A 15,566-nucleotide genomic window follows, 5' to 3' on the forward strand; every position below is an offset into this window, starting at 1 on the left:
AGTGAAAATGCCTGAAGGTGGGAGTTGGAGTGTCTTGTTAAAGGAATAACAGGGAGGCCAGTGCCACTGGATCATAGAGTACATGCCAGTAGTGGGCATGGCAGGACTATAAGTAGTAAGAATGGGGGAAAGGAAGGAAGGAGCTAGGTTTGAGAGGGCTTTGAAAGCCTGAAGTCGCTAGAATTACATAAATTAATTAAAATTGTGCTTTTGGAAGATCAATTTGACAGCTGAATGGAAGACAAATTGGAGCGGGGGGAGGTTTGATGCAGTGAGACCAGCCAGAAGGTTATTGTGGTAGTCTGGGTATGAGGCAATGAAGGCCTGTGCCATGGTGGTGGTAATGTCAGTGGAGAGAAGAGGGGTTTATACAAGAGATTTTACGATGGTTTGCCAACTGATTGGATATGGAGAATAAATGCTTGTAATTGGTGATCTTAGTATGAGTACAATTTAAAATCCTAGAGTTTTCTAGGTTTTTACAATAGAGGTACAAAGCACCTACCTAAGAATTTGAGGGACCTTTCCCGGACTTTTCTAAGTTTGAACTGCCTTTTGGTCCAGCCTAGCTCTACTATCTTCTATGTATCACTGGCAAAGTTTAACCTGAGGTGGACGTGCTGAACTTCAGCCACATGTATTATACTGTGGCTTGGAAAATTCCACAGCTGCTTCCTTTACAGGGACAATGGCTGCCCATTACGTTGTGCTCCCAAAGTCATTGCAGCTGATGTGTTAGTATCTCCAACCCCTGAGCTCTGTTTATGACGTATGGGATTAATGTCTCTCCTACTTAAGACCCTCTTCAGGGAGACTTGGTCCATTGGCTTTCAAGGGGAAGACATCAGTCCCTAGTTTGGGACCATTATGGGAAATGTAGACCATTTCCCCAAATGTGTTGACTTCTTTCTCATTTCCCCATGGACCTTTATAATTTCGGTTTTATGGTATCCTGTGTCATAGACCAGATGTGATGGTGGAAGTGGGTCTATTCAGGGTTCTGGTTCCCCCTTATATCACTATTTAAATATGAATATAAAGAACTGGAAAGAATATCGGCATAGGATTCCAACCAATAAAAGGACTGGCATCGGCCCCACTGCCCATTTAGTCTTGGTAGAATAAAGGAACATTAATTCTCTGGTGCTTGGTCCAGGAGCAAATCTCTAAATCACCAAATCTGTGCCTTTTGGAGACAAATGTTTCCAATTTGTGATTAACCCCTTTCTTCTGTTTTCCAGCTCAGATAAATAAATGTGTGTGCCAAGAATCAGCAGCAAATTGTGTGGAAAGAGGACTCAGCATTTGTGTGGAAGTAGATGGGAGTGAGCAGACCATGACTGAATGTGAGGCTGGTGTCCTCAGATGCCAAGGCCTCAGCATCTCCGTTACTAGCATAAAGCCCTGTGGTGCAAAGAGCAAATAGGTGCCATTGACTTGCTCGGTTTTCAGCCTGAGACCTCTCCAAATCGTTTCTGCATCTGTTTAATTTGGGCAGCCCTTTAGACTTGGAGCTACATGTCTGCCTCTCCTGTCCATTCTCTCTCCCTGCTCTGCCACCCACTATTCCAGCCATAGATACATCATAAATATTTCATTCTCCAAAATATGCTTCAAGGACTCTTTTTTTTTTGTAGGGGGGAAGGCCGGGCAATTGGAATTAAGTGACTTGCCCAAGGTCACACAGCTAGTAACAAGGACTCTTTATTTTCATTTCACAACAGACCACACCAATTAATCAATCAAATAAGCATTTATTAAGCACTTGTTGCATATCAGTTACTATGCTAAGTTCTGGGAAATAAAAATAGGCAAAACCAGTCCCTGATCTCCCAATGGGGAGACAAATTTATATAAATGGAGACATACAAAATATATACTGAGCAGAAGGAAATTAATCTTAGAGGAGAAATAAAGAATCCTTCCATTCCCTGCCCCCAAGGAGTTTATATTCTACTAGGGACAAACTGTTTACATACCACTGATAAAACACATTATGCAAATTGGTCAGGAAAACACAACCCATAAGTGCTTGATTTAAACAGATGGAAGTTGATGAAGGCCCTTGAATGCCAAAAAAGAAAAAAAGTATAATTATTTCTCTTCAATGCAGTAAACTTGCTCCCAATTTATCCTATTTAATCAAATATAGACTCTCTTCTTGTCAGGGAGCCTAAAGAGGTAAAAGGTCAGAGTGTTATGTATTTTTTCATAATGAAAGAAGGTACCTTCCAGTTTTTCAAATGATTACAAACACATTTGAATCAATATCAATCCTTCAAACAAGCATTTTATTAATCACTTCCTATGTGCCAGTCTTTCTTTCAAACACTAAAGACATAAAGACAAAAGCAAGATAGTGCCTGTCCTCAAGGAATTTGCATAAAGAAGGAGACAAAATTTACATATAGAGATACATTCAAAATACATATAAGGCAGGTGCAAACTTGAAGTTGTTCAGTCCTGTCCTACTCTTTGTGATCCCATTTGGGGTTTTCTTGGCAAAGATACTGGAGTGGTCTTCCACTCCCTTCTCCAGCTCATTTTACAGATGAAGAAACTGAGGCAAACAGGGTTAAGTGACTTGCCCAGGGTCACACAGCTAGTAAATATCTGAGGCCAGATTTGAACTCAGGAAAAAGAGTCTTCCTGACTCCAGTCCTGGCACTCTATTTTCCCCTTGAAGGGGAAGAACTTAGCAGTGACTCATTAAGAATTTTCTCCTAAAGTTGTTTCTGTTTTACCTTTCTCTTAATGCGGATCAAAATGGGAGCCCCTTTATTCATAGTTTTGAGGAAATGCATGCACATTAGAGAAACTGAATAAGTTTCACAAGGTAATATGTTCCCAACTGTTTGGGGCTATGTGCATATCCTTATCCTTTTCACAGAATTTGAAGCAAATTTGTTGAAAGATTTGTCTCTCTTTCTTTCTCACCTTCAACATGGAAACAGAAAAAGCAGGTGTGCGTAGTGAATTGAGTGGGATTAAAATAATATGAAATGGATTTATATACACATACACACAATTCTATTCCTTTGCTGTTGATAAATTGCAACAAACGGCCATAATTCTTAACTACAATTATTTTCAAACTTGTATAAAAGAGAATGTTCTTTAGCATTGCTTAATTAGTATTCTTAAAGGTTTACCTTTTGAGAAACTTCATAGGAGGTTATGGGCATGTGTGTGTGTGTGTGTGTGTGTGTATGTGTGTGTGTACATGTGTGTGATTAATGTATTCTTATATTAAATTTTATGTGAAACCCAATCACATTTCATTTTTTTAAAGAGGAGGAGTTCTTTAAAAAAAAAACCACTTCTGATATCTTTTTCTTTTTACATCAGAGTAATTTTTGGTTACACTCATCTTCCTCCCAGTCTCCCCTCTACTTTAGACTTTCTTTGAAACAAAGAAAAGACAGTTAAGCAAAATGAACCAGTTGTATCTGAAAGCATGGGTGACATTACATACTTGTTCACTTAAAGGGAGAGAAGAGGTTATATTTCCTCATTTCTTCTCTGAGATCAACATTGGTCATTATTATATTCAGCTTGGTTTTACTGTTCCTTTAATTTACTTGGTAATCACAGTGTATCTTGTTTTCCTGATTCTCCTTACGTTGCTCTGCCTTAGTTCACGACTTTTTATATTTCTCAGAATTATTAATTTAATCTTTTTATTACAATAAAATATTACATCATATCCATATTCAGTATTTTTTTCTAGATATTCCCAAATTAACGGATACCCACTTTGATTCTAATGCTTTGCTGTCACAAAAAGTGGTGATACCTACCGTTTGGTATATTTGAGACCTTTTGTGTTTGTCTTCTCTGGTAGGAGGATTAGCTTAACCCTTTTCTCCACAGAGGCTAGATTGAGGTAGCCTAAAAGGTGCTGAGAGGTTTCCTTGAGACTTGGTTGGCTCAGGGGACTGATAGCTAAGACTGTTGATAACACTTCCTCATCTCCTGGGTATAGAGGTAAGATGCTTGACACTCAGTGAATGATGATGAGAGGTTTTTCAGCTGAATCATCACAAAGGATTCTCAATTTCTATTCTCATTGAATATTCTTATCTTGCTATTGCTAAATAAATCTGATGAATAACTTGTGAGTGTCTCATTTTGTTATAGAATCAAACTTAAACCATCAGGGGACTGGCCTGAGTCAGGCTCAGCCCAGAACAATCTACTTGGTGGTTTTTATTCCCAAGAATGGGATCTTTGGGTGGAAAGTTATAAAGAACTAATTAATTTTTCTCACCTAAGTCCAATTTGTTTTCCAGAATGATTGGGCCAGCTACAAATAGTTCACAAATAGTTTGCCTTCCTTCACATAGCTCCTCCAACATTGATTTGTCTTTTATCATCTTTGCCAGTTTAGTGGGAATTAAGTGAAACCCTAGGGAGGTTTGATTTTAATTATTCTTCTTATTAGCGATTTTAGAATAACCCGTCAATGATTGCTTAGTAGTTTTTCTTTTGAGAACTCTTTGTTCCTATCCTTAGACCAGTTGCTGATTTTTTGAAAGCCTTTTAAAAGTTTCTCTGAGGTTGAGTTTTCTTCCCCAAAGGAATTGTGCTGTCACCTTGATTTTAAATGTCCATCTTTTGTCATTGAAAAGCATGTATAGTTCTGCTGAAAACTCAGTATGAGCATCAAGTCATATTTCTCAACTTTGGACGTAGATTATTCAAGCTTGTGCCATTTCTTATTTTTATAGAAACTTTGTTAAATATGATTTAATGATGCTACTTTTTTTCTTGGCTGCTCATAGCATCATCTTTGTCCTTATAATTTAGGAGCTTGAAAATGATATGCTTTCCTGAATTTAATTTTGAGTTCTTTTGTACAGAGTTGCCAAACTCATATTACTAAACACCAACCTTTCCATTACTTTCCCCTCATCAAAATGGTTTGATCCTATAAGAATAGCAAAGGGTAACCTGAAGACATCTTTTTGGATATGCTCCATTGGTATCAATCACTTATTTATGGAGCACTTACTATTTAACAGGCACTGGGGATTGAAATAAAAAGAATGAAACAATCTCTGCCCTTAAGAAGTTTACATTTGAACAGGAGAGATAAGTACATATGTTAATAGAATAAATATAAATAGATTAAATGCATATAAATATAATGAACTTAAATACATGATAAGGAGAGAGGACACTAGCAGGTGAGATCAGGAGAAACTTCATGATAAAGGCAGTGTTTGAGTTGAATCTTGATTGATGGAATTCTATTAATCATATATGAGGAGAGTATCTTCTAGTCATAGGTGATGGCCAATGCAAAGACTCTGAAATATCAAGGAAGTGAGGAGAAGGCCACTGGTCCACCAGGTGGATTTATGGGAAAGTCCAGGTAAGAGATTCAAAGGATAGGTAGACATGAATGTGTTGCCAGTATGCATTATTGGAGGAAATAGTAACATTGATAAGATCTCAGGTGTATTGAAATATTGAAAATCTTTAAAGGCAGATGATTTAAAAAAAATATTATGCTGCTAATAAGTTTAAGTAATTCAGCTTCCTCCCCTCTTCAACCCCCACTTCATTTTCCTCTTTTATAAGGGAGAGAGTTTTGTTCCTCACCTCAGTTGATATGATCCCTGAAAGCCTAGAATGTAATCAAAAAGTACAGAGGAAGTATTAAGGAGTTTTTCTACAATTCCAAAACAATTTATGATTGTTTCTTAATCAACTAGAGAGGATTTTTGGGACTTGGTCATTAGATGAATGCAACTGGCACTATACAGTTTAGTTTGATTGGTTGAGATTGGTTGAGAGGATCATTGAGAGGATCAATCATCCCTTGGGACTATACAGAAAAGAAGCAATTTATTCCGGTGTTGAGGAGTCTAGGCTCAGGAGCAATTTGTAGGGGAGACCCAGGTGGGGGAGGGGGAGACTTCATTACCTTCCTCTCTTTCTCCAATGAGCCATGTCATCACATCTACTGTAGGTCCAATAGAAAACAGTTGTATTAATGTGATCAAAGATCTTCCCCACCCATTCAATAGGCCTCAAGTGGGCCTAGGTGGGAAAGCTAAAGAGGTTATCTTTTTTTGTAAGTAGGCATAAAGTCCCTACTTACTAGGTGCTAAGCCAATGTGGGCCTGAAGCCCTCAGGACCCTAAAGGGAGTTGCTAAGGCCAAAGCTGATGATATGTGCACTGAGTTCTAGTCAATCTTAAATTCAGCCAATCAGAGACCTGAGTTCTAGCCAATCAGATGCCAGCTAGGACTGGATAAAAGGAGAACCCAGAATTGAAGAGGAAGAGAATTGATGAGGAGAAGAGAATTGAAGGGGAACAGAACTGAGAGCAGCAGAACTGAGAGGAAGACATTGAAGCAGCAGACATGAAGAGGATGCTGAAGAGCAGACATTGAGAGAACCAGCGCCAGCAGAGCTGCAGAAGATAGTGCTGAGTGTAGAGTTAGGATTTGTGAGTGATTGTTTATAGGAAGGCCCTAGCAGGGGGGAAGGTTACAGGATGACTTGGTTCCTTACCATAATACTGTCTTATAGTATCGTTGTTACTTCACTGAGGTGGGCTTACTGGTTTTGGAATATAATTGCTACCATATTGAATTGGGGATATTGGTTCTTGGATTTGATCCTCTGGAGTCTAAATAAATGTTATACTTCCTCTGCCTTCTACATAGAGAGTCTTTCATACTTAGCGATTTCAAACCATTCAGACATGTTCATGGCCATCCTGGAGGTCATGAATCTTGTCTTACTGATATAACAGTACATCCAGTTGGGAGCAGAAATATACACTTGAGGATAGACATGGTGGCAGACACAGAATACCAGAAAGAAGAAGCATCTTCAGTTAGTCAATAAACATTTGTGAAGTGTCTATTAAGTGCCAGGCATTGTGCTAAGTGCTGGGGATACAAAACAAGACAAAAGACAGTCCCTGCCCTAAAGGAGTTCATAATCTTATTGGGGAGACAACAAGAAAACAACTATGTACAGTATGGAGGAAAAACAGGAAATAATTAACAGAGAGAAAGCACTAGAATTAAGAAGCTTTCTCCCTCCAAGAGGGATTGGGAAAGGCTTCTCGTGGAAGATGAGATTCTAGTTGGGACTTGAAGGAAGTTGGAGAAGCCAGTAGACAGAGACAAGGAAGGAGAGCATTTCAGGTATGTGGAACAGGCAGAGAAAATACCTGGAGCCTAGTTCTTGTTCATGGAACAGGAAGGATGCCAGTGTCATTGTATCAAAGAGTATGTGGTGGGAAGTGAGGTGTGAGAACACTGGAAAGGTGAGGCATGGAGGTCTAGGTTATGAAGGTCTTTGAAAGCCAGACTGAGGATTTTTTATCTGATCATGGAGATAATAGGGAACCACTGGAGTTTATTGGGGGAGGGGGTGACATAGTTGGATCTGCACTTTAGGAGAATGATTTGGTGATCTGGAGAATGGATTGCAGTAGGAAGATGACCCATCAGTATGCTATTATAATAGTCTAAGTATGAAGTGATGAAGACCTGCACCAGAATGGTGACAGCACCAAAGGAGACAAGGGGGCATATTTGAGAGATGTCCCAAAGGTGAACTTGATAGATCTTGCCAACAGATTGGATGTAGGTGGTAAGAGATAATGAGGAGTTGAGAATGACACTTAGGTTGTGAGCCTCAGGGATTGGAAGCTGGTGTTTGATAGTAAAAGAAATATTTGGAGGTGGAGAGGGACTAGTGGGAAAGATAGTGAGTTTGGTTTTGGACATGTTGAACTTAAGATATCTATTGGACATTCAGTTTGAGATATTGGAAAGGCAGTTGGAGTTACTAGACTGGAAGTCAGCAGAGAAATTGGGTCAAAAAAGATAGATTTGAGAATCATCACCATAAAGATGATAATTAAATCCGTGGGAGCTGATGAGATCACCACATGAAGTAGTTTAGAGGGAGAAGAGAAGAGAGTCCAGGACAGCACCTTGTAGAATACCCATAGTTAGAAGATGTGACCTGGATGAGGATCCAGCAAAGGAAGTGAAGGAGGGATCAGATAGGTAGGAAAAAAACCAGGAGAGAGTCTCAAAAAAACTAAAGAGAAGAAAGTATCAAGGAGAAGAGGTGATCAGCACTGTTGAAGTCTGCAGAGAAGTCAAGAAGGATGAAGATTGAGAAAAGACTGTAGATTTGGCATTCAAAAGACCATTGGTAACTTTGGAGAGGGGAGTTTTGGTGGAATGATGAGGTTAGAAGCCAGAGGAATTATGAAGAGAGTTAAGGAAAAAAAAATCAAAGGCATGTATCTATGGTACATAGTCTTCTCAAGGAGTTTAACCACAAAGGGCAGAAGAAATATGGGACAATAGTGGGGATGAATAGAGGGTTTTTTCAGGAGAGCAGGGCATGTTTGTAGACACTAGGGAAGGAATCAGGTAGACAGGGAGGTCAGCAGAGACAGAGAGTAGTAGGAGAGAGGCTGAAGATGAATTATAAAGTTGGGGTGACAGAGGGAGCAATCTGTTGGAGGAGACAGGATAGAATGAGATCACTTGTGCAGATAGAAGGTTTTGCCTTGGTTAGGAATAAAGACACCTTTTTGTGTGAGACAGGAGTGAAGGAAGAGATTGTGGCAGAAGGTATATTCAAGCAGGGTGACCTCTTGTAGCACAGAAGAAGGCTGGCTATGTACATATAAGAAAGTAGCAAATTCTGGGAACTCAGCTAAGTGGCTTGCCCAGAAGAGACACTGAACCTAAAGGAAACTGCATAAGGACTCCATAAAAAAGGAGTTTTAAACACTGTTTTTCCAGGAAATGTGAGTTATCCTTTGCCATAGGTATATCCTACATGTATGCCTCATTACAATTTTACTCCCTGTTTGCACTTACTCTTGTGAGTTTGTGAGCCTCTGATTTTTTTGGAGAATGTTTTGTACCAATTGGTCTTTCTATATCATAGTAGCAAATGCCTTTGCTAAGAACTAATTAAGTCCACTAGCTGATTGTTAATGAGAAGTATACTGATAGGGGCTTAGGAACTACACTAATAGAAATAGTTACCCATAGGACTACAAGCAGGACCCACTAGTAAAAGTGAGAGTTGGAGAAGTAGCCCAGAAAAGTTATCATAGTAGACTTAAAACAAATGAAATAAAAGGTGCTATATAAATTCTTGACAACCATAATTATATTAACTGCCACAGAAATATGGCCTGAAAAATTATCTATTGATATAAATATGACTTAGTTTTACAATGAAAATTTCCCTTTAGATCCAAACTTAAAACATTTACTTTTTTTCTCTGAAAGCTTGAGTTTGATTTGGCAGTTCTGTGAGGTAATTCTGGGATTCTCTAGCTTGATACAGGAAATATATATCTAAGTTGCTATTGCTGAATGTCCCACAGCTTATTCCATTTGTCAATTTCCACTCAGATACAAATAATATTTCACTGTTCAAGTGGACCAGGAAGAACACATTGTCTGTCCCAGCACTCTTCTGCTAGCAAAGCCAGATTTTGGAACTAATGGAGTTTGAAGAATCAACAATTGTCTTTAGAGACACCATAGGGACAGTGGAGTGGGTTTGAGGGCAGAGAGGGCAGCCCAGAGGGAAATAGGAAAAGTGCCACTGGTGGTGGCAGTGCTGCAGAACTAGGAAAGAGGAAGGTATGGAGTTCACATCATCCTCTGCAGTTGCAATCTTTTCAGGGGTGCAAATTCAGTGGTTACTAGCTCTTGTTGTCATGTCTGACTCTTTGTGACCTCATTTTCTTGGCAAAGATGTTGAAGTGGTTTGCTATTTCTTTCTCTAGCTCATTTTACAGATGAAGAAACTGAGGCAAACAGGATTAAGTGACTTGCCCAGCATCACACAGCTAATAAGTGTCTGAGGCCAGATTTGAACTCATGAAGATGAATCTTCTTGGGTACTGTATCCATGTGCCACTTAGCTGCCTACTAGCCTTTTATGTGTAAATCAACATGGACATGGCCACAGCCACTTAGCTCTTGTTTATTCAGGGAGAAGTTATCCATGTTGTGAATTATTTCATTACTAGCTTATCCAAGCCCTATTTTTTTAATCTCTTTTTTCTGTCTTAATTTTGACTGCTCCTTTTATGTAGGGTGGTCCCAGTGAAAGGAGATGATTCTCAATCAAATCAAACAACTTTTGCTATTTGCTGCGAGGTTTTCAACTCAATTATATTCAATCAAAGAATCTGTTGAATGACTGCTTTGCACTTTGTGCTATTCTAGACACTACTAGAATCATTAGAGAAGCATGAAAAAGAGTACCTGCTTTCAAGAGAGTTTATCCCATCACCAGAGAAATATGAAATACGTGCATAAAACAGTAATATAGCAGGGTAAGGCAACAGTAAAAGACTAAGTGCTGAACGTATATCAATTATATGCACTTGTAGTTATGATAAGGAGAAGATCCACATGGGCTGAAGGCAGAACTTGAGTTCGGCATTGCATGGATAGTATTTAAATAAGTGGAAAGAAAAGAGAGGATGTCATGGGCGGTTGAGAAACAACACAGAAACTTGTATGTAGGGTATGCTATGTAGGGCAGATGAGAATAATAATAATAATAATAACAGAGCTAATTGATATTCTAAATGATTGTTAAACACTGATGGGGGCTCATGAGGCACAGTTCTAGGAGTGTAGTCTCACAGGCTTTGAGGCAGCAACTGCTTTCTGTTGACCTAACCCATGAATGTGAGAGCAGGTTGGGGGAGTAGTCCATGGAGGGCATGGTATTATGTTAGGATGTGTAAACTAGGAAAAAAAGAAAGAAAAACAGAGGAGGATTCACACGGATAGAAGATAGAAAGTGAAGGGAGGGATGCATGAGCCATGGGAAAGTTGACAGAGCTTGAGAGGCAAATGTTGTGTGGTAGTGGGATGAAGGAGATGGGAAAGAGAAAATATGGAATGGTATTGTCTTGGTGCCACCAAATTCAGGAATCCTGGGAGAATCCTGAGGATCCCAGAACCACCTTAAGTAGCTTCAGCAAATTGCAGCCTTTCCTTAGAGACTTTAACAGATTTTTATGAGGCAGGTAGCACTGAATTTAAATTTTAATTAGTGGGCTTTGAGTTCTGAATGAATTATGCTTCTTTCTGGCTCTTCTGAAGAATTACCGGGATTGGGCGGACTAGATTATTATCCCTGTGGAGCTTTTAAGGGGATTGTACCCATTTGTATATATAACAAAATAATGATTCTTTTATTCAGTTCCTTGCACTTTCATTGTCTATATGCTTAAATAAATGCTTTTGGATTTATAGTTTGTATGGTGTTTAAATAGAGTATTGCGTGGTGAGGTCATGTGAAAATTGATTACCTGAAATAGATGTAGGAAAAGTAGCAAGGGCCCTGGCAACAATATTCTCTGAATATTTGCAGTTACACTAATAGTGGATTTTTTTGTATCACACCAGCTCACCAAAATCATATTCACTTCACTCATTCAAGTTGCAAGCAGAAAAATATCTGTTGCTGGTTCTTGTCCAGAAAAAAATGTATAATGCCAGATCTAAACAAATTTATGAGATAGGCAGAGTTCGAACTGGTATTCCCTCATTCCCTTTCACTTCCCATTTTATCTGCCCACCCCTTCCTGCTTTCCCCCTTACCTCCCTAATCTCAATTCTATTCCCGGCCTGAGCACTGACTTGCTCTTGCTTCTTATTGGGCCATAAGGATTTTTCTCAAAGTTCTACTCAATATGGGTCCTAGGAACAGATTGGGAGCTCTCTTTTACTACATAGACAGCAGTATTGGGTAGTTTCTTTAATATTCAAGAGCCAGGAACTGGTTTATGCCTGCTTTTCAGTCACTTCAATCTTTCAGGTAGTTTACACATTCTGGGACAAACAAGCTGATGCCATGATGAGAGACCTTGTACTTTTACTTGACATTCCTATGGCCAAGGAGCAGCTGACTCCAGAGTTAGTCTCAAAGCACCAATCACTTAGAAAAAATTGCTTTTTCTGTTAAGGGTTAAGAAATCCAGATGAGAAGATTATTCCAAGAGCGGGGGAGGTTAGAGAGGGAGCCGGGTGGGAGAAACAGGAAGAGCATCACAAGGCCTGGTAGAATAGATAGGCCCAGAGCAATTTCCTGTCAAAGTCTGAAGGCTAGCAATTGCTCCCTTATCACCCTGAGATCCCTGCATTTCTATGAGAGCAGAAACAGACCATATTTCAGGACACAGAGCATTAGGTTCAGCCTGCAGAAAACCAAACCAAAAAAGACCAGAAGGATGTCCTGGGAGACTGCAGTCCTTTTCTGGATCTTTTTATAACAGCCCTGGGGGCCACTGGAGAGGTGAAAGTCAAATGAGTTTTCTGAACAAATGATGGAGATTTTCTCAGTAAGGGAAAATCTTTACTGGGGCTACCAAGAGAAAGGTACTGGCATCAAAGACTTGAGAAAGGTGTTTGTTAAGCAGCTTCTTGTTTAGTTGTTTGAATTGTGTTTGACTCCTTGTGACCCCATTTGGGAGTTTCTTGGCAAAGATGCTGGAATGGTTTTGCCATTTCTTTCTCAGCTTGTTTTATAGCTAAGGAAACTGAGAGAAACAGGATTAAGTAACTTGCCTAGGGTCACACAGCTAATAAGTGTCTGAGGCCAGATTTGAACTTAGGTCTTCTTGACTCCAGGCTCCAGGGTCTATCCACTACATCACCTAGATGCCCTTAAGCAACTACATAGTATAATTAATTACTGAAGACTGCCTGGAAAATAAAGGGTGAGCCCTGATCACAGCAATTCTTCTTAATCAATCAACACACATTTATTAAGCATTTAGTTAAGGATGTGTCAAGCACTGTATTAATTAAGTTCTGGGGATACAAAGACAGGCCATAACAATCCTTGCCCTTGAGGAGCTGAAGTTCCATTGGGGGAGACAACTCATACTTGTGTAGGTATATACAAAGTACACACAGAGTAGGTACAAAATAACTTTAAAGGGGAAGGCTCTTGGGGGAACTTGGAAAGGCCTTTTATAGGAGACAAATGAATCTCATAGGACACCAGGGATTCTAAGAAGCAGAGGGGAGGAGAGAGGGCTCATGAGCTCCAATAGGAGATCCAGAGGGGTGTTGATGTGAATCAATCTATCAATCAAACATTTATTAGGTATCTATTGTGGGCCATACACTGAGCTAGGCACTGAGAATAAGATGACAAAAATTCAATAGTTCCTGCCCTCAAGGAGCTTACATTCTAAAAGGGAAAATAACAGGCAGACATAAAAGTGTGTGCAAAATATGTAAGAAGTAAATGCAGGGTAATTTCTGTTGGGAAGATACTGGCAATTGATGTGACTGACAACAAACCAGATTTGATCTGAGCCTTCATTAGTGCAAGTATGTCATCAAGAATGAGGAAGGTGACAATTGCATTCTACTCTATGGCTTCTTCAATAAGAGATCATGCCTTCTTAGCTTTAATGCTACCAGCAACAGGGAACTCAGTTCTCATTAGAGTAGATCATTTTAATAACATTTACATGCTGCTTGAACATTTGACAAGTGCTTTACAAGTATTTTCTCATTTTAACCTTACAGAAACCCTGGGAGGGAGGTGCTATTATTAGTTCCCATTTTATAGATGAAAAAACTGAGGTAGATAGAAGTTAAGTTGGCTTGTCCAGGGTCACATGGCTAGGAAGTGTCTGAAGCTGGATTGCACTCAGTTCTTCCTGTGAAGAGAGCTGCCGATGCTCTATCCACTGTACCTACCTTTGTTTGATCACCTCTTCTTAATATAATTTGCCCAGGAGAAGCATCAATAAATAATTGGTACTGAGCATTCAAGAAACAGAACAGCAGGGTGTAAGAGACAGAGTAAGGGACTTGGAGTCAGGAAGAAGTTGCTCTTGTTTCAGCCCTGTCTGACTCTCCATGACCCCATTTGGGGTTTTCTTGGCAAAGATACTGGAGTGGTTTGCCATTTCCTTCCACAGCTCATTTTACAGATGAGAAAACTGAGGCAAACAGGATTAAGTGACTTGCCCAGGGTCACACAGCTATTAGGTATCTGAGGCTGGATTTGAACTCAGGAAGGTGAGTCTTCTTGACTTCAGGCCCAGCACTCTGTGCACTATGGCTCCACCTAGCTGCCCCTGAAAGCAGGAAGACCTGATTCCAAATCTCAACTACGGTGCTTAATAGTTGTGGAATCCTAGATTAGTCATTTAATCTCTCTGAGCCTTAGTTTTCTCATTTGTAAAGATGAGGGGGTTGGTCTAGATAGCTTCAAGAAGTCCCTTCAGCTCAAAATCCATGATCCCAGGACACGTGATAGGATTTTCTAGAATAGTAGTCAATATCTATACAGCACTTCAAGGTTTGCCAAGCACTTTGCTCACATTACCTCATTTAATGCTGACCCCAGCCCTGTGGAGATGGGTGCTATTATTTTACAGATTTTTCATTTTACAGGTGAGGAAACTGAGACAGAACTGGTGTAACCTTCCCAGGATCATACAGGCAAGATTCAAACGTAGGTCTTTCTGACTTTGCATCCATTACACTATTGTTTATGCTGACGATATCAAACATGCCTCCCACATCCCTCAGGCTGAACCAGATTAAAATATGTTTGGAAAATATTTAACAAAATAAATCAGGCAACTAGGTGGCACACTGGATAGAGTCCCAGGCCTGGAGGCCAAAAGACTAATAATCTTCTTGAGTTCAAATCTGGCCTCAGCCACTTCCAACTATGGTGACCCTGTGCTTCAGGTGTGTGACCCTGGCCAAGTCACTTAACCTTGTTTGCCTCAGTTTCCTCATCTGTAAAATGAGCTGCAGAAGGAAATGGCAAACCACTGCAGTATCTTTGCCAAGAAAATCCAAATAGGGTTGTAAAGAGTCGAAAACAACTGAGCAAATAACAAAATAAATAGAAATATAATAACATAGATTACATTTTAACACTAAGTTAATAGATGACCAGCAGAGAACTTAAAGTAGGGATTAGTGGATATGTGGCTGGGTGTGGAATCAGGATGACCTATATTCAAATCTGGCCTCAGACACTTTCTACCTGCATAACCCTGGGCAAGTCACTTAACCTCTGTTTGCTTCAGTTTTCTCATCTTAAAAAGGGGAATTTTAATAGCACCTACATGCATAGGTCATTGTAAGGCTCAAATGATTGTCAAGTGCTTAAAAGGGTGCCTTGTACATAGTAAGTACTGTACAGGGTGTCCCTAAAGTCTGAACACATTTTACCGAAGACTCTGTGTTGTTCAGTGACTTCTTTTTCTGGGGTATGCTACGGGAGAAGGTGTACTCAGTGAAAATGAAAGTCACAGATGCAACATACTTGACTGAACACAATAAAGAGTGAATGTGCTAAAATTGACGGCAATGTGGAGTTATTGCATCGAATTCACGAGAATCTTGCAAAGCGCATCAACCTTTGTATCACAAACGATGGAAATCATATTGAAGATGTTATTTGTTAATATTCCAATTAAATAAAATGTTGTTGAAAATTTCATTCATTTCATTTCTTGAAAATATGCATTTTTGCCTATGTGTCCAGA

The 15,566-nt window shown here is 39.6% G+C and overlaps 1 protein-coding gene across 1 annotated transcript in view; it reads left to right on the forward strand.

Annotated features, from left to right (window-relative positions):
• Positions 1-1,609, forward strand: part of C7 (complement C7) — a 69,755-nt gene extending 68,146 nt beyond the window's left edge. The window contains exon 18 of the mRNA XM_036736015.1: positions 1,242-1,609. Coding sequence (XP_036591910.1) covers positions 1,242-1,426 — 185 coding nt within the window. The 3' untranslated portion in view covers positions 1,427-1,609. The remainder of the gene's footprint in view (positions 1-1,241) is intronic.
• Positions 1,610-15,566: the final 13,957 nt, after the last annotated feature.

The sequence above is a fragment of the Trichosurus vulpecula genome, chromosome 1, assembly GCF_011100635.1.
Source record: "Trichosurus vulpecula isolate mTriVul1 chromosome 1, mTriVul1.pri, whole genome shotgun sequence".
Lineage (NCBI taxonomy): Eukaryota > Metazoa > Chordata > Mammalia > Diprotodontia > Phalangeridae > Trichosurus > Trichosurus vulpecula.